At 43.1% G+C, this 24,315-nt stretch overlaps 2 protein-coding genes across 6 annotated transcripts; both read left to right on the top strand.

Moving 5' to 3' along the window:
• The first annotated feature begins 17 nt into the window (after positions 1 to 17).
• Positions 18 to 11,716, top strand: plekhm2 (pleckstrin homology domain containing, family M (with RUN domain) member 2). 4 transcript variants are annotated; one of them, XM_027014531.3, is made up of 20 exons: positions 18 to 708; positions 1,661 to 1,767; positions 1,880 to 1,989; positions 2,101 to 2,200; positions 2,304 to 2,391; positions 2,558 to 2,732; positions 3,174 to 3,233; positions 4,188 to 4,461; positions 4,663 to 5,466; positions 5,580 to 5,649; positions 5,805 to 5,895; positions 6,085 to 6,149; positions 6,256 to 6,344; positions 6,563 to 6,695; positions 7,001 to 7,191; positions 7,346 to 7,411; positions 7,562 to 7,721; positions 8,131 to 8,310; positions 8,568 to 8,684; positions 8,907 to 11,716. In XM_027014531.3, the coding sequence occupies exons 1-20, from the start codon at positions 649 to 651 to the stop codon at positions 9,042 to 9,044; spliced, it is 3,078 nt and encodes a 1,025-aa protein (XP_026870332.2). In that variant the 5' UTR covers positions 18 to 648; the 3' UTR covers positions 9,045 to 11,716. The 4 variants fall into 4 exon arrangements, with proteins under 4 accessions (XP_026870332.2, XP_026870331.2, XP_081563121.1 ...); XM_027014530.3 differs by having other exon boundaries at positions 4,185 to 4,461; XM_081706995.1 differs by lacking the exon at positions 3,174 to 3,233.
• Positions 11,717 to 13,856: 2,140 nt separating this feature from the next.
• On the top strand, positions 13,857 to 23,431 carry ano11 (anoctamin 11). Of its 2 annotated transcripts, XR_014119718.1 has the most exons (24): positions 13,857 to 14,225; positions 14,748 to 14,865; positions 15,163 to 15,362; positions 15,465 to 15,572; positions 15,728 to 15,864; positions 15,959 to 16,016; positions 16,116 to 16,226; positions 16,316 to 16,481; positions 16,593 to 16,683; positions 17,448 to 17,544; positions 17,667 to 17,810; positions 18,038 to 18,175; positions 18,273 to 18,371; positions 18,512 to 18,614; positions 18,955 to 19,066; positions 19,368 to 19,422; positions 19,551 to 19,648; positions 20,235 to 20,371; positions 20,519 to 20,724; positions 20,921 to 21,063; positions 21,519 to 21,609; positions 21,875 to 22,006; positions 22,147 to 22,253; positions 22,825 to 23,431. XR_014119718.1 is itself a non-coding variant. In XM_027014505.3 (23 exons), the coding sequence occupies exons 1-23, from the start codon at positions 14,094 to 14,096 to the stop codon at positions 22,846 to 22,848; spliced, it is 2,700 nt and encodes an 899-aa protein (XP_026870306.2). In that variant the 5' UTR covers positions 13,859 to 14,093; the 3' UTR covers positions 22,849 to 23,431. The 2 variants fall into 2 exon arrangements, 1 of the variants encoding a protein (XP_026870306.2); XM_027014505.3 differs by lacking the exon at positions 22,147 to 22,253 and having other exon boundaries at positions 13,859 to 14,225.
• Positions 23,432 to 24,315: the final 884 nt, after the last annotated feature.

Raw genomic sequence — 24,315 nt, 5'->3', positions numbered from 1 at the left:
CTATAATAAGAGTTCGACTGACCCGTGACAACTGGAGAGCATGTGATGATTTGTCATGATTAGTCTTTGCTACAGCCCGCACTAAAAAAGCTGCAGTGCTCTTAGCGTCCCCACTGACATGACGGAGTGAACTAGCTACACGAACTTTGTTTTACAAAGCAAATTTATAAGATAGCTTGTTCTTTGCAGGACACTAGGGTGACAGTGTTTCTGTTAGCAGATTAGCTAGGTTGGCTAGCGTTAGTCAACTTGTCAGTTACTGAGGACATTCTTTTAGGTAGGTTCAGCTAACTCTAAAGTTTATGTAACTTAGCTGTCTTAATGTCTTGTTTTTGAGTATCCACATTTTGCTAGTTAATTAGCACGAAAGCCAAAGAAGCAACAAACAGGGCGACCAGCGAACGGTTTGAACAATGAAGTCAACTAGCGCAGTTAGCTAACGCTAGCTGACTGTCTAACGTTAGCTGTTAAGTACTGTAGTTAAGCAGGCAACAAGCCAGTAAACCAAGTTATCCAGCCAGAGCTGAAACGCTTTGTGGTTCATACCAGAGGCTGAAGTAAGCGAAACGCTAGGCTAGGCTAGGTTAGCTCAGCTCAGCTCGCCAGTTCCATCAGTGGACACCCTTAATCCGCCCGGGACTCCTAGCGATGGATCAGCTCAAAGTCAAAGACCGAATTCTTGAAAATATATCTCTGTCAGTTAAGAAGGTAAGAAGCTTCTAGAAAAGCACCGATTATACATAGCAATTTAGTGAAGCTTTGTCTAACTGTTCGTAAGACATGATTTACGAAATTCTAAATAACCTACGTGGGCCTCCCCTTTGGGCAAGACATAAATCGCAATAGCAGCTTCAGAAATCTAGAGAAATGGAGAATTATGCTGACTTGCTGGACTGTATTCTTAGTTAAACTAATACCAATGTTCGCTCGCTGGCTAGCTAGTCGACTGTCTGACCGTGTTATTTTCAGTTCTGCAGTGTATTTTCTAAACCTTGCTAACTGACTTTGTTCCCTATGCGTGTCATTTAATGCTCATGTGATTTAGATAGTTGGCATAAAGGACAATAGGTAACATTTTACACTGACTGTGGCATAGTGGGTAGGATGTAATGTAAATAAACTTGAGTGGAAAAAACCATCCTACCCTAATCATATTTGGCCAGCTAGGATAGTTAATTTGCTAGCTAGTGTCATAGTCTGAGTTGCCAATGCGACTTTGCCACCCATCTTGTCAGATTAATGTAGACCAGAATGCGTTTAATTTTACCTTAGGAATCATACATGGTGAGATTTTTTTTGTCTGCCTCAGCGCATTGTTTCATAAAGGTGTATATGGTGACAGGTCGCCTGGTTCTTTTCTATTCAGAGATGCAAGACATGCCTGACTCAGTATTAGTAATATCGTTTGAAGTTTGTGCTTTGACATCTGCTCATGTGACTGTTTTTAAATGAAAAAAATTCACATTATAGTTTAAAATAATTGTGTTTAAGATAAACATTTAACTTTTGCCTGATCTGTGCATATTGCAAATTAGGGTGCATAAAAAATTCTCACCTTAACACCGAGATATAATAATGTTTGCTTGTATGTTGAACTCTGGTATAACATGAGAGGTTGGTATTCTTGTTATTATTGTTAATATTATTATTTTACCCTTAGTTGCAAAGTTACTTTGCTGCTTGCGAAGATGAGACCCCAGCCATCAGGAATCATGACCGTGTTCTCCAGCGGTTATGTGAACACTTGGACCATGCTCTGTTATATGGGTATGACTGTTTGCTATGACTTTTGTAAATATTTGGTAAGTGCACAAAACTTGGTCATTATTGGTAAATATGTGTGAACTTACTCTTGTCTGATTTTCTTCTTGCGTTTAAGACTGCAGGACATATCTTCAGGTTACTGGGTCCTTGTTTTACATTTCACACGACGAGAAGCCGTCAGGCAGATAGATGAACTCCAGAACATAGCCACAAATCTTGGCAGAAGTGAGACGATTTCTGACAGCATTTAGATTGCTACTCCAAATGTTAAAATATTTAATAAAAAGTTAACTTATTTAGGTAGCTGGAGTGTTAACTGTGAATATTTCTCCGTAGGTCGAGCATGGCTATACCTGGCACTCAGCGAGAGTTCTTTAGAAAGCTACCTTCGTCTTTTCCAGGAGAATCAAGCACTTCTACATAAATATTATTTTAAGTGTGTGATGCACAATATTACAGTAGTGTGATTTATCTTGAGCTTGCCAGAGTTTTGGCTTTGCTTCTTAAATAAGGACTGTGGTATTTTTGAATTTTTTCAGAAATGCATTGGTTTGCAGCCATGACCATCTCACTTTGTTCCTTACACTTGTCTCTGGGCTGGAATTTATCCGCTTTGACCTTGAACTGGTATGGCTTTCACTATTCTCAAATCAGGTTGTCTGTTCCACTACTCCCTTTTTATGCAGTGCCATCTAAGAATAAGTGTTTAGAATAAGTGCGCGTTTATTTGATATTTGTACATGGAGATTTTTTTTTAACCGATTATTCTCCCCTGTATTTTACATCCTGATAGGATGTCCCATACTTGGATGTGGCACCTTACATGCCAGAGTACTACAAACCCCAGAATGTGTTGGATTTTGAGGAACGATTGCCTAGTTCTGATAGCTTGTCTCTGCACTCCTTCACGTCCCTCACGTCAACTAATCTTGAATGGGACGACAGTGCCATTGCCCCCTCTAGTGAAGGTAAGATGTTCATCCTGCCCGTCCTCTGTCCTCCTTAACATCTGTTGCATACTTTCTTTTACATCTTATTTTGTTTCTTTGTTTGTTTGTGTTTGTTTTTGTTTGTTTTTACCATACATATTTATTAACTGACTGAGATCTATTAAAACAAAATATTTTCTTGGTTTATTTTTGAAGATTTTTGATGGAACCCATTATACATGTTATTTAAAGTAGATAAACACACGTGACTGTTTCCGTGGGCACAAATGCACATGTGCTGTCATTTTTAATTACTCTATTCATAGTTCATTGTCAGCTCATTTCTGTTTGTGGTATGTCTGTGTATTTCCTATGCCTTATTTTATATTCAATATTCCTATCTCTATTCATTTGTTTTGTTTCCTATCCATCTGGTCATTCTTTCCTGTCTAATGTTGAGTTTTATCCCTCCTTTTTTAGATTATGATTTTGGTGACATCTTCCCTGTGTTGCAGTCAATGCCAAGTGCAGACTGGGAAGGTGGGCCGTGGGACATTATTCTCCCCCACCCCTAACCCCTCTCCACTCACAGCACCACACATGTCCATTTAAACACAGGTTTAACTAAGGACACGTGTTTTGTCATTGTCCACTGTGTTGGTTAAAAGGACATGTTGCTTTGGGGGTTTTGGGCTTTCTTTCATTTCTAAGCAAAATGATCTGTTCTAAGCTATCGATCTAGCTGTCTATCTATCTACGAAGAAGTAAATAAAAGATTGTTTATCATGCATCTTCATGATAAATAAAAAGGGCTTCTAAATGTGATGCTTATGGAGAATTGCTTATTCAGTTTTCATGTTTTCTTCTGAGACAATATAGATATGCAGGAGTGGGGCATGAAGCCACAAGGTGTATTATTAATCAGAAATAAGTAATTTCCTCTGTTTATCACAGCTGAGTAATTTTAAGTGCTTATATTGTTTGCACTAAAACACTGCAAGGCTTCTTTCGGCTGAAGCTCACTTTGTTTGGTGCCTGCTTGACCTCCCTGTTATAGCCGCTCTGTCTGTGTGACACCTGTGCATGTTTGTGGCCTGGGTTGAACCAACTTTCACTTTATCTTAGAAAAATACATATTTTTATCAGCATTTATTGCAAGTTCTTTTAAGACCAAATAATTACTTTCAGTTAGTGTTTTAAAAGCATGATGGCTGTACTAAAGCACTCCTAAAAGGACCTGGGTAAAATGCATTTACCATGCTTTAAACAAGAATGTGGTGGAAAGCTATTTTCGCATGGTTCAAACCAGTCCTTATTGTAAGACGTGCTGTGTGTGTCTGTGGAGAATCTGTGTCTGTTCTGACCCAGCAACAGTTTCTACCAATGTACTTGTAAGCCCTTACTGCTCAAACCGATCCTTTTTTTTTTGGCCTGTAATATTTCCTCATGTTTTAGAAAATCTTTCAAACATGTTAAATTTTTTTTGGACAGAAGGAGACCTGACTGACCCAGTTAGTGGGCCTCGCTCGTCAGCCTCCGACCCTCAAACGGTGGTGAGTGACGCTGTGGTGGTCAGGGCTGCACCACTCCCAGTCAGAAGCACGTCTCTGTCACGCAGCCCCCCATTCCGCCACAACCCCTTTAACGAGGACTCGGACACCAACACTTCGGCTGACGTGACTCCGGTGCACGTGGCCAGCCACCGCGATACCACCACTGGGGATGAAACTGGGGGTGAGGGAACCAGCACAGAGCTAGAGGTCATCAGGTGTGTGTGCTGATTTTATGATGTCAGTTACAGAGGAGTGCCTTAAAAAGGCCTGTCTAAAATGTTCGTATGTTCTTACAGCTAAAATGCACACTACCAGCTTAAATTCCATTTATGGCTTCTGGTAATATGGTTAATCTATTCTGACAAACTGAATGGTTATAAGTGTGATTGGTAATCATTGCTGTCACTTTCTAATAGGATGGCCAGAAGGAGGAAGTCGTGTAAGAAGCGGCGGGGGAAGGGGTCGACGGAGTCGATGAGCAGCGGGCAGAACGTGGCCTCTCCGGAAGCAATGGAAGAGGAAGATTCCCTTCAGGTGGCATGTGAGAAGGGGAGTGCCGAGGACGCCGCTACTGGAGGCAGCTGGAGCCCCCTGGACGGACCAGCAGGTATGGCCTGTGACTCGGGGTGTGCTGGAGCAGAGGAGGGGGAGGAGGCACCCCAGGCCATGCTGCAGCTCCCAGAGATGACGGACACCTCCATGGACAGCGTGGGCGAGCCGCTCCAAGACGTCATGGACAAGTTGAACGGAGCTCTGGACGGAAAGCGTTGGAAGCGGTGCGAAGAGGAAGAGGTGGCTCAGGACGGTGCCATCTGCACTAGCACTGCTGCAGCTCTTCTTCATCATCAGCCCTTTCGAGAGGAGGCAGGTGGCAAACCTCCTGACCCAGACCCCCAGCAGCAGCGTGTGGCCCCGAGCCCCAACTTCTTGGTTGCCCACACAGCTCCTGCAGACTTCTACTGCTTTACCCCTCACAGTCCAGACGCTGCTGCCCAGAGTGGTGGCCACCATGACCCTACAGGGCATGGCCAGTCGCAGGCTGTTCCTGGTGGCTATGAAAATGAGGGAGAAAGGGAGGCGGTCTCAGCAGAGCAAGACACATCCTCCTTCCTAGAGCTGACGGAGGAGGAGGAGCAGCAGAATGGACCTGCTTCAAGTCAAGATGAAGAGCAGGGCGGAGTAGCCACTCCAACAGAGACTTCCCATCCTGCAGAATTCAGGTCTGATTACTTGCTGCGACAGTTGTATATTAAAGTTCTGGTTTGCCCAGATGAACTCAGGTGTCTGAATGGAATGAGACTTCATTTTAGTGAGTTTTGCTTGTTTTTTGCAGGGTAGATAACAATCACCTACTGCTTCTTATGATCCACGTCTTCAGGGAGAACGAAGAACAATTGTTTAAGGTACACTTATAATTGCTCTAAGAAGCTGCTTCCTTGTTAAATACTGGCATAATATTTAGTAGCAGATTATGAACAAACGTAAGCAAAAATACAGAAGAACTATATATTGGTTAATAGTTAGTGTTGGTTTTCTCTGTCTCTCCCCCCTGTGTCAGATGGTGAGGATGAGCACAGGCCACATGGAGGGAGACGTGCAGCCCCTCTTTCTGCTGCTCACAGACTGTTATACTTATCTGTTGCGCAAAGGTGAGACTGACGTGATGGGTTAATGAAACAATCCAACTTTGTCACAGCTTCTGAATTAAAAAACAAACAAACAAACAAAAAATAACATCTGTGCAAACACTTTAAATTACATGTTACTCACTGATTGTGTTCATTTTTTAAACATTGCTTTAATTTGTGCCACATATCAGCGTGCTATGTTCTTTTTAGGGGCAGCAGAAAAGCCATATACTGTAGAGGACGCTGTGTCCTACAGTGAGCTGGATTACATATCTGTGAGTGAATATCTGTTGGCGTTTTTGATTTCTTTTGAAGCTGAGCATGCTCAGTTTGGTTGTGTGTAGCTGTGGTAAACTGACGTGGCGTGGTTTTCTGCCCCAGGTGGGCTTGGACGAGCAGACGGTCACTCTGGTGTGCACCAATAGAAGGCGACAGTTTCTGCTGGATACTGCAGACTGCTCACTCACCGTGTGAGTGTTTTAATGGTCATTTTCCCCTGGGTTTTAGTACTTTTTATTGTTGTGCTTCAGACAAGTAGAAAATAAGATATGGTGATGAAACAGCCCCAGCTACAATCATGAATAAAATGGGACTGCTGCCAGAAGATTAACTGCAATTTTTCAGCGTAAGTGGAAACCAGGAGCACTAATGCTTTCTGCACTCTTCCCCTCTCCTCTCGGTACTGTAGCTGGTTTCTCAATGTGCTGAAGTCAGCCATGATAAATGGTTGTCGGGAACCGCCTTACCCTGCCATCCTGACTGATGCCACTATGGAGAAGCTGGCTCTTACAAAGTTTGTGTGCCAAGAGTCACAGTGTGAGGTAAGCGCACCACAAATACCAATATGGCCTACTGGTGATTGTTATACCATAAAACGGCTTACTCTAATCATTAAGACGCTGTGTATTAACTTGGTTTAAATGGCAATGCTACATTAGCAGCGTTAACTGCACAGTAGTCTTAGTAATCAGTATGGTAAGTAGTACTGCCAATAAGGAATCTGAATATAGAATATATAAAATAATTTAATTAAATGTATTATGACAATGCTAACTGTTAGTAGATAATGCTGATATTCATTTCCACTGATGCCCACACTGGAAATGTGCTGTCTCAACGCGTGCAGGTGTCTGAGGTCCATATCCGTCTGTATTCCCTGGTTCACTGGGAGGACCCCATGGACGTGTCCGTGAGCTCTCCCTCCTCACCATCTGGCTTGGGCTTGTCCAGCAGCACCAAGGAGGGTGCTCTTCTGTACCGGGCAGGGACGTCCTACCTGGGCAAAGAGCACTGGAAGAGCTGCTACCTTGCGCTCAGGTACAGGGGGAGCGAGCGTGACTCAAGACTTTGCTCGTTATGAGATGCATGGTAGTCTACTCTTCTTTTAAAAGTATATTGATAGTTTTTTTTTTTTTGTTTTATATATATATATACATACACACACACATGCTGTGGGTGTCCGTCTCGTCAGTAATGGGATCCTCTACCAGTATGCTGAGAGGACTGATGATGTCCCACTTATGTCTATTCCAATGGGGTAAGTTCTCCCTTTTCCCTAAACAGAGATCAGGAGTAAGACATTATAATAGAAGTATGTTAACTGGAGTTGTTAAGGATGAGTTTGATTTTCAGCCAGTGTCCCTTATCTACTTTTTGGTGTACGTGCATGTGTGTGTGCGCACCACAGAGGCGAGTACTGTGGAGGCTGCAGGCGTGCGAACAGCTCGGAAAGACCACATGCCTTCCAGGTGATTCTGATGGCGCGTCCTCCTCTTGAGCTCAGCGCAGAGAGCGAGCAGGACATGGCTGACTGGATGCAGCTCATCTGCCAGGCCGTGTCTAAAGGGGTGAGTCGTCCCTCAGCACTGCAGCCCTGGCTTCGCACCCCTGCTACCTGCCCTCCTTGGTTTCATGTTTGGACTGCTGGGGCGGGTTGCACCAGTCATTAAGTCCCACGCCTGTGTGTTGTACATTGCACAAATCATGTTCTTATTTAAAGCTGTATGGAGAAAGTGTATCTCACTACAGTGGCAACGTGCATTTTCTACAGACTGTGTGTGCTTATTCAACCAAGCTAGGCGTAAGAAGCAGTCTGCCACCAACGCCCCCCCACCCAATTACATTTTGAACAAAAGGGGCTTTGTATTTTGAGTTAAGCAACACTGGATCATTTTATAAGCTTGTCTGGTTATTTTAACACATGGATGCTTTGTTTGCTTGTTTAATTTCTTTTCATTTTTCGATGTTGTTATTCAGGTAATTCCACAGGGAGTAGCACCTACGCCTTGCATCCCATGCTGCCTTGTTCTGACAGACAAGAAGCTGTTAACGTGTCATCAGGATTGCCAGACCAGTTTTTTCCGTTCACTTGGTGGAGCTGATGTCAGTGATGTCGCAGCTGTCTGCCTTGAGGAGGATAAAGAATATTGTGTCATTGTGAGAGCAAATACAGCCCATCAGCTTCACCATCTTCTCGTTTAACCATTAAGGCATTTTAAAGTGCTACAACAATCACTAGAGTAATAAATATGCTAATAAATCACTCAGCTGCTGTTGGTACTTTGATCGAGGAAGGTAAACCTTATGTGGCTGGTTGTTTTTTAAATATTCATGCATGTCCAGAAAGGCTTTATTAACTAACAGGTTTCAACGATCCTATCGCTGTTACTTTTTAAGTATGCGTCTCTGTGTAGGAGTTTGCGACGGACCGGACCCATTTCCTTCCTCCTTGGGTCCTCTATTTTAGCAGTTGTGGGGAGAGGGATCGGCTCTTGGAGGAGCTTGGTTATGTGTGGACATCTGTCTTTCAGGTAAGACTTCGGTGGTGCGAAGGACTCTCGCCAGCTTTGCCGAATTGCCTTTGGTTGATTTATTGTTTATTATAAATTGAATTGGAAGTTCACGTTGCTGTTCCTATATGCCTAAATACACAAGTACAAATGTTGGGACTGCTTCTCTTGTGCAAAGGCTAGCAGCTCGTCTTTTTTCCCCCCCCTCCTGTGCCTGACTTGTATCTATTCTCGCTTTCGCAGGTGTGTCTACCTCATAAGACCGTGTCTGACGTGTTGGTGCAGAAACGCTGCAGGGATGCACTAGAGCTGATGAGGAGCGCCTGGCAGAGGAGTGACAGCCTGCACAGGGGCAGGTCCCAGCGAGAACCCTGGTGCTGACATCCCATCGCTCACGTTGACCGATCACGGCATCGCGTGCAGCAGAACTGAGGAGGGCCTCCACTAACACTCCCACTAGTAACAAAGGTACAAACCGCAGGCGTGTGGGGCAGGGGCAAACATCCCTCAGCCGTTTGGGTCCACACGCTGACGAACAGAATTGTGCCCAAAGAGGATGGAGAACAGAGGCAAAGTTGGGAGCATGGAGCAGAATTTTAATTCGATTATACTAATGCTAAATTTGTTTATACATCTTTTTTAAAGGTGTTATGGTTTACTAAAGCTTTCCCTTTTAATGATGGAGGAAAAAGTATTCTTCATTTTCTTATCAAACTCTATACGCTGTCAACACTGTGCATGAGGGTATTGATGAAAAACAAGTCGTTTCTCAAAACCTAAAACCATCACAAATGTACAGGATGTATACAGTATAAATACACAATTATTGAATGCTTGTATTGGAAATATTACTTTTATGCTTGTAAAGGTCTTTCTATTGATGAATACCTCATTAAACCCATATTATGTATGCAGAGGTTCTTGTTGATGGACTTTACTCAGAAATGTACTGTTCCGACTCTTACTGCAATATGCGCTCTGATATGACTCGTATTGTACTCTGTTTGAAGTCTTTTTGGCTGCTATGGGATTTTTAACTGTTTTGGGCGCTGAATATATGAAGTTAGGCCAGCTTGGCAAATTCAGCACTGTATAGAGATGTGGTGAAGATGAGGAGCAGTTTATAAATGCTTGCACCAGAATGCAAGATTGCACAACTTTTTGTTCTTGTTTTAACTTTACTGATTTTACTAATGGGATGAGTGTGATTTGCTTAGGGATAGATCGTTCAGGCAGCTTGAATGACACTTTTGCAGAAGTTGTCTGTCTGTCTGTCTTAACTACATTTTAAAACAAATAGGTACATTAACCAGAGGCATACTAGAAACAGGAATTGGTGAATTTTCCTAGTCCTTGACAGGTGGTAAATCATTCTGGTGTGTTCTAAATAAGGCTATGGACTAACATACAGTATACTGGCATCGACCGAGAAGCTATTATGAGGAATTTCACATACAGTATTGTGCTCTCGTTTTTCCTTCTTTGTCTTGTTCCATTTTAGGCTCATGGTAGAAAGTGTGGCTCTGTTTGTTTGTTTTTGTTTGTGTGTTTGTTTGTTTTTGTTTGTTTAAATATATTTTTTTGTGCTTACTTTTACATTTTTCTGTGCCCTCTTCTACAAAGCCAGAAACATTTAAGCCAGTGATTAAGCAAGCTTCTGTTCCTAAAATTTGCAGATCAGATCTGAGTGGCAGAGCTGTTGCAGGATTCTTCTTTTTACCATTGTGTACTTTGTCAAGATAGTCAGGTTCTTTGTAAAATGAATGGCCTGTGTTGGCCATGTGTGTGTAATTTTGATTTTGCACTTGTCGTCATGGTGTACTTTAGAGTTATAATGGTTTCTCTCTCTGTGTTGTCCCCCAATACTGGCTGTTAATCAAGTTTTTTGCTTTTATTCTTCAACTAACCATGCTGCTCGTGCGACAATTTGCTTCTCGGTTTGCAAATGGTACAAATAGAAGTACATAATGCCTTACACACTTTTTTTTTTTTTTTTTTTTTTTTTTTACACAAGCATTTCCTCTTTATCATATGAAATGCTTTAGCCATTCCAAGGTCCTACCTTACAGTTAGGATGGGGTATGCATGAGAAATTCTTCCAGTGGTCAGATGCTCAGTAACTGTGGTGAAATCTTTGTTGTTTAAGAAGACAGTTTACTTGACTATACTTTTAAGGATGTTTGCCAGGATGTTTGACTAAGTGACATGATGTGGTGGAATCTCAGGTTTGTTGGAATTTGTCCAAATGAACCATAACCTTTATGTTTGGACATTGCTGGGCAATGATGGATTGCAATTGGCACATTAAACATTTTACATGCATTTTTAATGTATATATTTTTGTTTTGTATTTGGTTGCTTTTTTTAATGTATGCTATGACAATGTGAAAAATGAAGTATTCCAGCAAGTTCTAACAGTTGGTTTTAGGTACACTAAATGCTGCATGTGCTGATGATTTTATGTTCATATAATAACAAATGTACATTGAAGGTTTTTTGTAAATATGAAATAAACAAATCTATACATATCTGTAGTCTCATTAATGTAAATGTTTAAAATACATGGTCTGTTGATGCACCAAAAATCTGACTTTAAGACCTGTATTGGATACGGAAAAGGGAAGTTGTAAAGTGGACATCGTTGTCAGAGACGCAAAGGCACTTAAACATGGTATTGTCAGGGTAGGCTTGGTGGGTTACGATTACACGGTAAAAACCTGGGGGTGCCTGGCTGAAGGTCCTGAATGGGTCAACATTAATGTCTGGTAGTCGTTAAAGAAAAAAACAGTTTTGTCTGTTTGTCAGGCAATCACTGCTACATATTGCAGTTATTCTTCATATAGACACAGGTGTCTCCAAGTGTACTATGGCCAAAAGCATTTTCCCAGATGGAATGTTAATAGGGTATGACAATGATTGTCATCATTTAATAATGCCTTCTAAATGGCTTTGATAAGCACAATAAAGCATCATGGAAAAGATAACACATCTGTGTATGTTCTGTTTCTGTGCAGTTTTTTTTTTGTTTGTTTTTTTTAATTTGCTGTGAGGTTTACATCTCACATGCTCTTTACATGTGTCGATCTAATTCAGACTCCTTGCATGTAATCTGCAATTAATTAGGTTCTCAAACTTTGTTCTAGATGTTGGCAGTTCCATAACTTTGAGCAATTATTATCTATGTCCATGCAGTATCACCACTACAGTTATCAAATACATTATTAGCAGAACCGCTGGAATTGCTGCCAAAATTTCCACTATACATTTTGTGTGTATCTGGTAGAAACAGCAAATTGTCCTGGGGTGTAGATGTGATGAAGTGAGACATGGGCCTTAGGGGTCTTTATCGCAGTGACTGCATTGCCTCATTTACATGAATCTCCCATTTCATTGCACCAACACTTCCATGACTGCGCAATGCCAGATATTCGTGGGTATAAATGTGATGATGATAAAGCATTGTCCCAAGGTCACAAATGTAGGTACTTACCTATGTGTTGCAGCACTTATAGATGTAAATGTATACATATAGCTAGGGTTGGGTCCCTTAGTTTAGGTCCTAAGCATTTTTGTTTTATCAAAAATGTATAGGGGGTGTGTGTTTTTTGTAGCTGCCATATTAAGCAAAAATTGTGGATGATCACTGGTTGTGTGCCTAATCCATAAGTGAACGGACAATGGAAATGACCAAAATTGTATGTGTTTTCACAATTTGTATATTTGGCCAGTGTCTGATTCCTTTTTTGCTTGATTCAACATCTCTTTACAGCTGTTGATGTATGAGAATGGATTATTGAAGAATATACTGCCGAATAATTAAATGTTTTTGTTGTTTGTTAGTTTTTTCTTAGAAGCATTAAGGGCACAGTGTGATTTGCATTCTCTAAGATAGATTCTCATTAACTTGACCTGTAAGATGTTCCTAAAATGGTGCATCTTGTGTCTAAAAAAGTTTTTTTCTTCATCATCTTCTTTTTGCAGACCTTACTGGTAATGTACAAATAAATCATCTGCTCTATTGAATGTTTCCTGTGTATTTCTCACTGCTTTTTCAGTTTCTATCTTGATCAGATCAGCCTTATGATGGAGTGGACATGACCAGTCTCTGGCACTTCTCTTCCTGCAGTGCTTGGTGGACTTCATACTTTGCTTGCTCTTGGAATGTCTGTTATAAGCTCAGTAAAACAGTTTTCCAGTATGTCTTTCAGAAGCCTGAGCCATTTCCTCTTCCTTGTTTCTAATACTGTCGTTTGCTTGTACATGAACTCTTCCTACATTCTGGCCCAGGACAAGCACGTATAGTTGATAGACCAGATAGGACAGTGATGCATATGTTGGTATTCATCTTACTCATGGTATTTCACATAAGAAAAGTAGGCAGTCTCCATGTTAATTTGATAATTTCCTTCTACATGATCTGTTTGCTTTTCTAATCATGAACCGTATTCAAGGCTTGCATATCTGAAATTCATTGCAAAAAAAGCAGCCATCTTTGCTGTTTTTAGTTGCAATGCACTGAACATCTCACCTTTTTTCTTTCCCTACCGAGCATAGCCCCCCCCCCCCCCCCTCGCATTGCTGCAGTACCATCATGGGATAGTGTGAGAGACTAACATTGACACAGGAGAGAGAGAACGAGAACTGTGGTTGCTTTTGATTAAATGAGAGATGTCAAGGAAAAGCAGATCAGATGGAGTTTTAGGAGCAGTGAAAGGCCTCATGCATGGAATTGAGACCGAGTGACACATGTACTGCAGATGAACCCAGGTGCCTGCAGAATGATGATGGCACAGAAAACCGCGTCTTTAGAATTGTCTTGGTAGCCTTGCTGTAAAACCAAAAATGCACAATAAAAATAATACGGCAACTCCTTTTCAGTATAAATAGAATAAAATCGTTAGTGAAATTTTATGTAAAATGTATCATTTCAAAGTCACATGCTCTGCTGTGCAGTGCAACATGTTGGCAATAGAGTTACGGTGTGGCATTTTACACTCCAGCTAATAAAACCATGCCTATGCAAGGGCTGCATGCGTGTCTGCATCATCTCCTGTTGATGGCATGACGAAAGGCTCCTCTTATAGGAGTGTTACGGTAGCTCATGGCTGTTGTCTGTGTGGTGAGCTGGAGAGTCGGAGGGATGCAGTGCGGGAGAGAGAAGGGGCGGAGCCTGCTGCGCACCCCTCCTTCTCCTCCCCTCCTTTCACTCTGGCACTTAGTGCATTTTCTCCTCCTGCATTAGCACACTTTGCCCATCACTTCATCTCCCATGCGTAATTCGTCAAAGGCCCGTTCCGTTTGAGAGCCTGCGGTGGAATGTGAGACCAGCTCCGTAGGCTTGCGTCCTGGCTGTGTGTTGGGGGGGCTTCAGGGGCTTCGGGGAGCCTGCGTTTCTGGTCCTGACCCGCTGAGCCCGTCCACTTGCGCCTCATGCTGAGGAAGAAGGGCTCAGAACCGCTGCAGGACCGTGAAGTCCTGCTGGACCTGGACTACACTGGGGAGCCCCGCGGCGCTGACTGTTATGGCAGTCTGCAGAATGGAGGTTTCATCCCTCCAAGATATGTGAGTGGCTTGTGTTAATGGTTCATTTGTTTCCAGACATTTTAAATATACTGCCTGCTGCTCATGGTCAGTTTTTAGAACTGTTACATTTCCTGCTAGTAAGTGGTTCTACTTGGACAAATTACTCTTGGACTATTATGTTGTTCTTCTCAAGGCATCTTTCCCCTGTGTTGCATTAAGCCAATCAGTGCAATCAATGTGGAGTAACTCAGCCTTTGCTGAAGTCTCTGTCTAATTACTCCAGCCAGTGCCATTTATTAGATTTCCTTTAAGTAGACACAGTACCACACTTGTCCTTTTGTATCCGATGTCTCGGATCTGTTTCACACGGTCCGATCCATTCTGATATCGGCTGGTTTCTGAAAATGCATGTTCGAATAAGTCCCACAGGAAGGTTTCACAAAACACACACACAGACCTGTTGTGCGCTATGGGTTCATTTTCTGAAGTTACGCAGTGATTACACAATCGTATTTGCACTGAACTGCTCATTCACCAACTCTGCCTGTGATGTAAAATCAGCTGAATGCAGTAGCTGGAGAAGAGGAGGACGATCCTCTCTGTGTTCACTGCGAGAAGACTCCCAACCCAAGAGCCCGTTTCCTGGGCAGCTACTTCAGAGACGGCCGGACTAAGATAGGTGAAAGCTCCATGATGTCTAAGCTATTTCCTCTTTTACTTATTTACTCTTGTTTCTTTCTTAATTTGGTGTGCACCGTTTGGGAAACGGCTTCATGAGCCAGAGCAGTGGGAGCGAGGTGCACATTCCTCTACTCCTCTTAGTTAAAACAGCCAGTTGCGACACCAGCCATGACACAGTGCTGCAAGGTGCAACCAAAAGCAGTGATGTGTTTGAAGTGTGTTCCTGCACCGCGGGTGCTGCGGGAGTATGACTGAATGGGCTGTGTCGCTCACCCTGATTTTGGCTATTCGCCAGATTATGTGCTGGTGTGGGAGGTGAAGTCACACAGGAAGCGGAAAGCCCATGGGAAAGGCCAGAGGGAGAGGGAGGAGCTGGGGGAGCCGGAGCAGGGTGTTCAGGAGGAGAGCAGATCCGAAAGGAGGAAAGCCCAGCTGGCCCGCTGGAGGGACAGATTCATCAACAACCTGCAGATTGCGGGGCTGCTGTTAGAAAAGGTGCATCCATTCGTCCTGCTGTCTTGCCCTTCACAGCTCTGCACTGCTCAGAGACCTGATAGGATGTGTGCTTACTGTCATTTGTCTTATTTGTACCGCCAGGAGGAATCATGCAGTGCAAAAAAGACAATACACTACCTGAAGCTCAGTGCTCCCTGGGAAGTGCTGGTGTTCTATGCAGAAGAGTTAAGCTTAAGAGCTCCGCTGCAGGTCAGCTGCTCCTGCCAATGCTAGCTTCTTCTCCTGTGCTATGGTGCCAAAGGCCCTGCGCAGAATCTCGAACTGCATCCCAATTGTCTTGGAGGAAATGGATATTTTTCCAATATGAAGTTGGAAAATGACCTAATTAAATTGTTTCCCGATAGGCACAGCCTCATCCGGACTTTAACACCTCGGCTCAGATTCTCCAGAAGTTCTATGTGCCAAACGTCTTGGCAGAGACAGTGCCCAACAGGCCGGTGGACTACTACACCTGTGCCTTCCGAAAATCCAAGATGGAAAAGTAAGGGCCCGCTTCCATGAATGGACAGTCGTTTGCCCTTTTCAAAATTTGAAACTTTGCCTAATGCTGTTTCCTAAACTTCTCCTTTTGTAAGATTTCTGGGCTGTGGTGACCATGAGAATTATTTCACTGATACACAGAGGCACCGCATTGTGAGTGGACTTTTTTTTTTTATTATTGGTACAAGCATTAAAATGTTTTGGGCAAGGACTAAATAAAAGAGTATTATACACTTGTTATAATCTGTATAGGTGTATGAGATCCTGGCGAGGACTGTGTATGGCAAACGGAAGAGGGCAGAGGTCGGAGTGGCTCGACTGCTGAAGGAAGGGGCATTCAAAGCTGCATTTCCTCTTCATGACGTGAGTGACTAGCCTGGCAGAGGGACCATGGTCAGCTGCACCCCTGTACCACTGCACCTTTATAGCGGGTAATGTTTTTTATGGCACAGGGTCCCTTTGAGCTACCAGCATGTGAAATTCCTCCAGATCAGTTAAATAGGAGGCAGGTTCTGTATCACTACTGGGCTCGCTGGTCCAAATGGTACAAGTACCAACCCCTGGATCACATCCGTGAGTACTTTGGGGAGAAAATTGCACTGTACTTCGCATGGCTTGGTGAGTAAACCCTTAAAAATAATAAGCCAAACCTTTATGAAAGACAGAAACATGAGACATTTTTAAAACAACAAGTTTCATGTGCTGTACTTTTCTGTTTGGTTCGTGTAGGCTTTTACACAGCTTGGCTCCTTCCTGCAGCGATAGTTGGGACATTTGTGTTTGTGTCAGGCATCATGACAATGGGCTCCAACACTCCAGCGTCAGTATCTCACAGTCTCTCACTGATGCCCTGGGCTCACAGCAAACTTGCACTGAGCTCCATCCATCCATCCATCCATCTCTCTCCTCTCTCTCTCTCTCTCTCTCTCTCTCTCTCTCTCTCTCTCTCTCTCTCTCTCTCCCTCCTTCTTTGTGTTTGTGTGTATGCATGTGTGAGTGTGAGAGAGACCTCTTTTCCGGTTATACTCATATATATATATATATATATATATATATATATATATATATATATATATATATATATATATATATATAATGTTCTTATGTTCTGCCAGGCTACTGCAGCAGACAGTGTAGTGTCAGTGTGAATATTGTCCCTTTAATCTGTTTCCATGGCAACAACTGACCAAACCTACTTTGGGATGGGGCTGCTGATGGTTTTATAAGGAATTGCACTCTAGTGGTAGCAAACGGTGCAAAATGCCTTAACCAGAAGGAAGTGAAAGTCACTGACTGCTGTTTGCATGGTCCTTGAATGCTGCTCTTTATGTGTTTATGTGTTCGGCCTTTTAACGCTATTGATCTCCAGAGGAAACTAATGTATTCCATCCAGCAGAGAGAGCCTTATGTCATTCCCATGTAATGTCTTAGACAGTGTGTGAGGGCATTTTAAACATTTCTCATGATACTACACCCTTATCCAAATTTAGCTTGCAGCTGTTTCATCAGAACTATGTTCATTTCTCATGCCTGGCAGTTTGATGTGCATTGATCATCTATTTATTATGTTCTTGCTCTTTATAGGAGAGAAATATGTGAAAGTGGAGGCCACTATCTTATGTGTCCTCTCTGTGAAACCTGCAAGCCATGGAACATATCAGACATTTGCCCTATGGCCAAGGTACACTGCCTACAGCTGTGCATACAGCCGAACTCGTATTGTCTCATGTTTCTTTTTCTACTTTCTCTTTTGGTATTTTGTGCACTAATTATACTTCCCTTTCTCCTCCTCTCCGGCTCCAGGTGGGCTACCTGTTTGATCACCCTGGTACAGTATTCTTCAGCGTCTTCATGTCCTTCTGGGCTGTCACCTTTCTGGAGTACTGGAAGCGCAAGAACGCCACTCTGGCTCACCACTGGGACTGCATGGACTTCCACGAGGAGGAGGTGTGGCAGAAACGCACACGCTTACGCTTGCGTTCTTCTGGACTCGCCGGTGGCACTGCACGCCTCTCCCTCACTCACAAACCTAAGCGCCTTCCATATTAATATTAATTCATAGGCTTTATTATGCAATTCATACTAAATAAAATGTCTTAAGGCTAATAATGAAATTTCAAAAAAAAAAAAAAAATCTTACAACTAAAAGAATATTTCTTCTCTCCCCCCACCAGGAGCCGCCGCGGCCAGAATTTGCGGCTATGGCTCCTGCGATGGAGGAGAACCCCGTGACGGGGGTGAAGGAGCCCTATTTCCCAGAGAAGGCACGGCTGTCACGCATGCTGACGGGCTCTATGGTGATCATCGTAATGGTGAGGTCCAGGTGCTGTTCCTCCTAAGCTCGTCGGCGCTGTGATCGCGTCTGCGGCTCCGGCTCACTGTCCCACCCCCTCCCCTGTGCCTCTGCAGCTGTCTGTGGTGATCATCTTCCTGGTCACTGTCATCATCTACCGGAGCATAGTGAGTGTCATGATGTATGAGACAGGGAGTTCAGTGCTGCGCACTCAGGTGGGTGCTTGTTAAATGGAGCCACGTTGTTAATTAAGATAACTCTTCTCATATACTTCAGCACTTCATCAATGCCAGCACCTGCAAATACCTTAAATTCTCTTTGTGTGTGTGTGTGTGTGTGTGTGTGTGTGTCTTAGGCTGGGAACATTGCCAACATCTCCAGCAGTATGGTAAACCTGGCTCTGATCTTGCTGATGGGGCAGGTGTATACAGCCTTGGCTGAACAGCTTACTAAATGGGGTAAGCGTTCTACTGCAGGCACTCAGGACCGTAAAACAGCACTTTCTGCTCAGTAGGCAGTGACAGGACCTCCAGGTAGTTTACCTAAACTCACCCATTCTGCCTCAGGGAGACTGATGCTGTGAGCTCAAACTGAAGGGTGAGAATGAAAATCAATAAACCATTAAGTTTGGCAAGGACTCAATGATGAAAAGCTTTACACTTATAATTGTAGGTTTCACAGGTTGTGACATTATATAATTGTATTGTTTTTAGACATAGTTGTACAACATAATGCTGTTTCCACGACCACTTTAATTTGAATAGGTTTAGCACTAATAAGTGAAATTCGGTTTTACAGAGATGCACAGGACACAGACACAGTATGAGGATGCGTTCACGTTTAAGGTGTTCATCTTCCAGTTTGTCAACTTCTACTCCTCCCCATTCTATGTGGCCTTCTTCAAGGGAAGGTAACCAGATATTCAGCATGTTAGGTTTTAGATGATGAACTCTTATAACACCAGGCTGTGTGTGTTCCTGATTTGCACACTGCTTCCTCACTCATAGAGCTAAATGCCTTTCTTTGGAATTCCTAAGAGTTCACTTATGAGTATAAAGTCTTAAGGTGAATAACTAAATTTAAAAAATCTTAATATTAAAGAGCCACTGTGGACAGTGATAAGGGTGTCTTCCATGGCTCTTTCCTATGGGTCTTACCTTTCGCGTGGATTCTACTTCCTAAAACGCTGTGCTGTTCTTTCCCCACTGTAGGTTCGTCGGCTACCCCGGTCATTATGGCACTCTGTTTGGGATGAGGAACGAGGATGTGAGTTCCGTGCGCTGGTCGGCTTCTGTTCTTATGTTAGCTGTGCTGTTCATTTCTGTTTGATCTGGTCATTTGGTGTCACTGCGTGTGTGGTCATGGATTCCTCTTGTTGTGTGGGTGGGTTTCAGTGCGGTCCAGGGGGCTGTCTGATTGAGCTAGCTGAACAGCTCTTCATCATCATGATGGGAAAACAGCTCATCAACAATGTTCAGGAGTTTGTCATACCGTACGTTCCTTAAAACTTGTCTCTATCTGGACAGAATTTCCAGTGTCCAGTGCAAGTTAAAGCCACTTTGCTAAATTGCACTATTCTTTTTTTAGTGGTTATGGTCTTTGTTGTTGTATAAGACTATATAGTACAATGCATCCAGCCATGTTCTGCCATTGAGTCAGCAGCAGAAAGCAGAGTGTTGCATTATGGCTCTATGCGGCAGCTCTACCACTGTTATCACGCCAGCTGAAATAGCTCAGCAACTGCTGATCTTTGCAGTGTGACCGTGAAAGTGTCCATAGGTGTGTGGTTGTGAGTGGGTGTGTGTGTGGTGGGCAGGGGTGTGACAGAGGAAGAGGGACAGTGATTGCATGATATTCATAATTGTAAAACAACATATGCACTTGTGTGGGTGGTATCATCCACCAGGCAGGCTGTTTGCTACAAGTAAGCCAGGAATAGTGTTTACCCATTTCTAGAGAGAAACTGATTCAGCACCTGGATAAAAGGATGACCTCTTTCTAGATAGTTTTTTAGCACTACGAGTATCGTATCCTCCTCTGCTCCAACTGTGGTGTGCGTATGTGCTCGTATGTGACAGTAAAGTAAAGGCATGGAGACAGAAGCAAAGTCTCGCATCCGTGAAGAAGTCTCAGAGTGGTCAGGAGCCACAACCCTGGGAGCAGGACTATGAGCTGATCGAATGCGAGGGCCTGTTTGACGAATACCTGGAGATCGGTAAGTCGCACTCGCTCAGGACTGACCAGCAGATTAGCCAAAGTATTTAATCGAACGGTGCCTGGCCCTGCTTTTGTTGCTGATGCCCTTGACGGCTGCCTCTCTTCATTCACCAAGCGAGGTCTGATTGGCGCGTTGTCTTCGCAGTGCTGCAGTTTGGCTTCATCACCATCTTCGTGGCAGCGTTCCCGCTGGCCCCGCTCTTCGCCCTGCTCAACAACTGGGCCGAGGTGCGGCTGGACGCTCACAAATTCGTGTGCGAGTACCGGAGGCCCGTGGCGGAGCGTGCCCAGAACATTGGCGTGTGGTTCATCATCCTGGAAGCTCTTTCGCACGTGTCCGTCATCGTGAACGTGAGGGACCGCAGACCTCGCCACAGCCTATTCTCATGCATTGTCTCAGTGCTAACCATTTATTCATTTATCATCTATATGTACTCTATCTACAAGGACACTAGTAATAATATACAAGTTTGTTTTGGAATACAAGTAGTTTGTGTTTTGGAAATCTCGAGGATGGGTTGTGTGTTGTTGTTTTGTTGTTTACTAGGCTTTCCTCATCGCATTTACATCCGACTTCCTGCCTCGTCTGCTATACAAGTATAAGTTTGATAATGACTTGAATGGCTATGTCAACTTCACATTGGCCTATGCTCCACCCAGCTATAACTACTCCAGCCATGGCGTGTGCAGGTAATTTGGTAATAGCCAATGTTTCAGTGTTATAAGCTTCTTAATTAAAAGAGAAAATAGAAAAATAAATATTATATGATCATGTTATATGATCATGTGACTTTTCTTTTCTAGTGGAGAATTTTTATTTTATACTCTTTTACATTTGGCCAGTGTATCACCCTATTCTATGATGTTTGAAGTACAGAACAATTTTCAAACAAATAGGCATCAGAGAAATTCGGTATCAGAGAAAGTACAATTTCCTTAGACATTAGGGGTAAGCTGGAACAAGTCTGTTAGATGTGTGTTTATAATATGCACACCCAGTTTTCTGTCACTAGTGTGACACTACTACTGTGGTGTTTTTGCCAGTAGAGGGTGCGCTTACTTTCACCATGAAAGTCAGAGCACTAAACATTAAGGAGTGGCTCTTTCTCTAGTAGTTTCTCTGGTGTGATTGTATACTGAAACAGGTATAAAGCTTTTCGTGATGAAAATGGGAACTACACGCTGGTGTACTGGGAACTTCTTGCAGTCAGACTTGGCTTCATCATTGCATTTGAGGTAACCGCTCAGCAGCTCCCTCATACAGTGAGATGCACAGTATGCAGGCTATCACTACATTTTTACCATTTCCAGACATGATTCCTTAGTTGTAACCTGCATAGTTACCTGCAACTAAAGAAACCCTTTCCAAACCTAGAATTGTAGTTATTTAGATTTTTGATTGACCTCTTTTTATCACCTAGGTAAACTTTTTGAATGAATTGAAATGAGATGAAATTTGGGGGGAAAAAAATCTTAAAATGCATCAATTTTTTTTTTAAAGCATGTGGTGTTCTTTGTGCTGCGTGCAATTGACTGGATGGTTCCTGACATTCCCGAGTCTCTGGAGGTTAAGATCAAGCGCGAGCGCTATCTGGCCAAGCAAGCTTTGGCAGACAACCAGGAGGCCCTGCTGGTGAGTGGCGCCCGGGTCAGATGACACAGCGACGCCCCAAACCCCCCACCCCCCGCCCCCTGCCCAACACACACACACACATAGAGCCTTCTGAACAGCCTTTCTATTGTGAGAGTTTATTTGTGTCATTATCATATCAGGTTTGCTCATTCCATGTTGATAACCTGTAAGAGACCAACTAGATGTTGATGAGGTCAATGCTCAGATGCTGTCATTTAGGTGGAGCAGTGAGACACTGCAGATTCCAGTAAGTGTGCAGTGATTGTCCTCATACACACACACACACACGCGCGCACACACACACACACACACACACACACACACACACACACACACACACGCACGCACACACACACGTGTAAAAGCTTTCCACTCAATGAAATGAAATTAAACCTCCCTTGGAAATGTAGCATGGGCTTTTATTTATTTATCTTGGCGTTCTCCTAAATTTCTTGTTAACCAAATTAATTTCATACAACATTTCATTAAATATATACATTTTGGAAGCCCCTTTGGCACTAGTGAAGGGAATATTACTTTTAGAATTATCTGGGCCATTTCCTGTGACACTTTCATTAAATTAACCTAATCAGTTCCAGTTCAGTTCCATTAGAAAAATTGATTCTCCAGGAGTGTCACAATTTATTTCATGACTACAGATCTTGCGTCACACTTTGGAAAAAGGAAAATGTATCTGAGTAGAAACATCTGATCAATATTAACTTTCTCTTAGCCTGAAAATGTTCCCTCCATTTTTCCCTGTTTTTCACATTTCTTTTCTGTTTTTGTCCATTCTCCATCTGTTCTGGTCTTTGAAGCAAGCGACTCGTCTGGCTGCTTGAGGCTATCCTGCAGTGCCAGAATGTCTCCAGCAGAGGGTGCACTCATAAAGACAGCCTCTCAACACAACCTCTGAACACAAATTCAGAAAGGACACCTTAGCATATAGGAAAAATACCTGGACTGTGTGAGGTTTTTTTGGGGGGTGGGGGGGTGGGTGTGTTTTCGCTTGGTCGGTGAGTATATACATGTTTTAGGGAGAGCATGCATATGTGTGGATGTCAATTTAGAGGTTTGTATTTGGTGCACATGTGATGCCAAACAAAATTCCGACGCTATAATGCTTCCTAAAGAGGCTATTTATTTGCAGTAATTTTGGGTCATGAGTATAGATTTATTAACCACTTTCCACCCTCTGATCCATCACCCTGTGATAAAGTTCTGATATAAAGAAGTGAGAGATTTATCTTATATTTGTACTAATTACAGGGTACATGTAAAATGGTGATGTGTTATGAGCTCACTCCTCATGTGCTGTTGTATGAACTGCCTCTGTAATATATCTACACATTTGCTCATGTTCATCCAAAAAGTCTTGCCATTCTAATTATGTTTTGAAATAAAGTTGGTTTGATGAATGTTAAAGCCTGTGTAACAATGTTAGTTCTAGCGTTCACATGCTAGGGATAAAGAATTCAATTTTGGGCTGGACAGCCTTCTCCAACAGGAGGTATTGCGCTAAAATATGTTTGAGCAAGTTTGAGGGCTGAATGAGACAGGGCTCATTTTAAGCACTGTGTTACAGAACCGGGATCACATGCCAGTTGGCAGAGGTGCTGGAACCTTACCCTCCTGTTAACACATCCCCGAGAGCACACAGCTTCTGACCCACTTTCCAGCCTTACTCTTTGCCTTGATCTCTCCTTCTCAGATTGCACATAATTAAATCAAACATCGGAGCACCGCTTTGTTAGACAAACAGCAGTATCACCTGCCTGCTGGGCTCCCATTTACCTGAAGGAAGCGTGAGGGCAGAATTAAATCAGGACTCAGAAATGCAATGAAACCACCCTGATTTATTGGAATTCAGCTGCAGACAGGTGTCCTGTTAATGATTTCTAGAAAAAAGAAGGAAAAAAACCTTTCTGCCCTGAAGCTCTGTAACTCTCCCTTTCACACTCACTCTCTCTCTCCCCTCCCCTTGCTATTCCTGCTGAGGCTTCATTTTTGATTGTTGTGATTGCCCTGCGTTCCTCTCCTCTGCAGCCTGAAGGAAGTGTGCGTTAGTACATGTTGTGGAGCTGAAGTATGCAACGTGGACAGCAGCCATCATGCCATGCTAATAACCGTCTCCGTGCGCTTCCTTACAACCACAGAAGCAGGACAAACACGCTGGACAAAAAGACAGCGCTTCTCTCATGACATCCTGTTAGTATTCAGCTGTCACCTTGGGATTTTTGTCAAGTTATATGCTTTGACAGTAAAAACACGGATATCACATAGCTGAAAGTTTCTACAGAGAAGCTCTG

Source organism: Electrophorus electricus, chromosome 24 (assembly GCF_041902795.1).
Source record: "Electrophorus electricus isolate QZ-2024a chromosome 24, ASM4190279v1, whole genome shotgun sequence".
NCBI classification, from domain to species: Eukaryota; Metazoa; Chordata; class Actinopteri; order Gymnotiformes; family Gymnotidae; genus Electrophorus; species Electrophorus electricus.
This window is presented reverse-complemented; position numbering and strand designations above follow the sequence as displayed.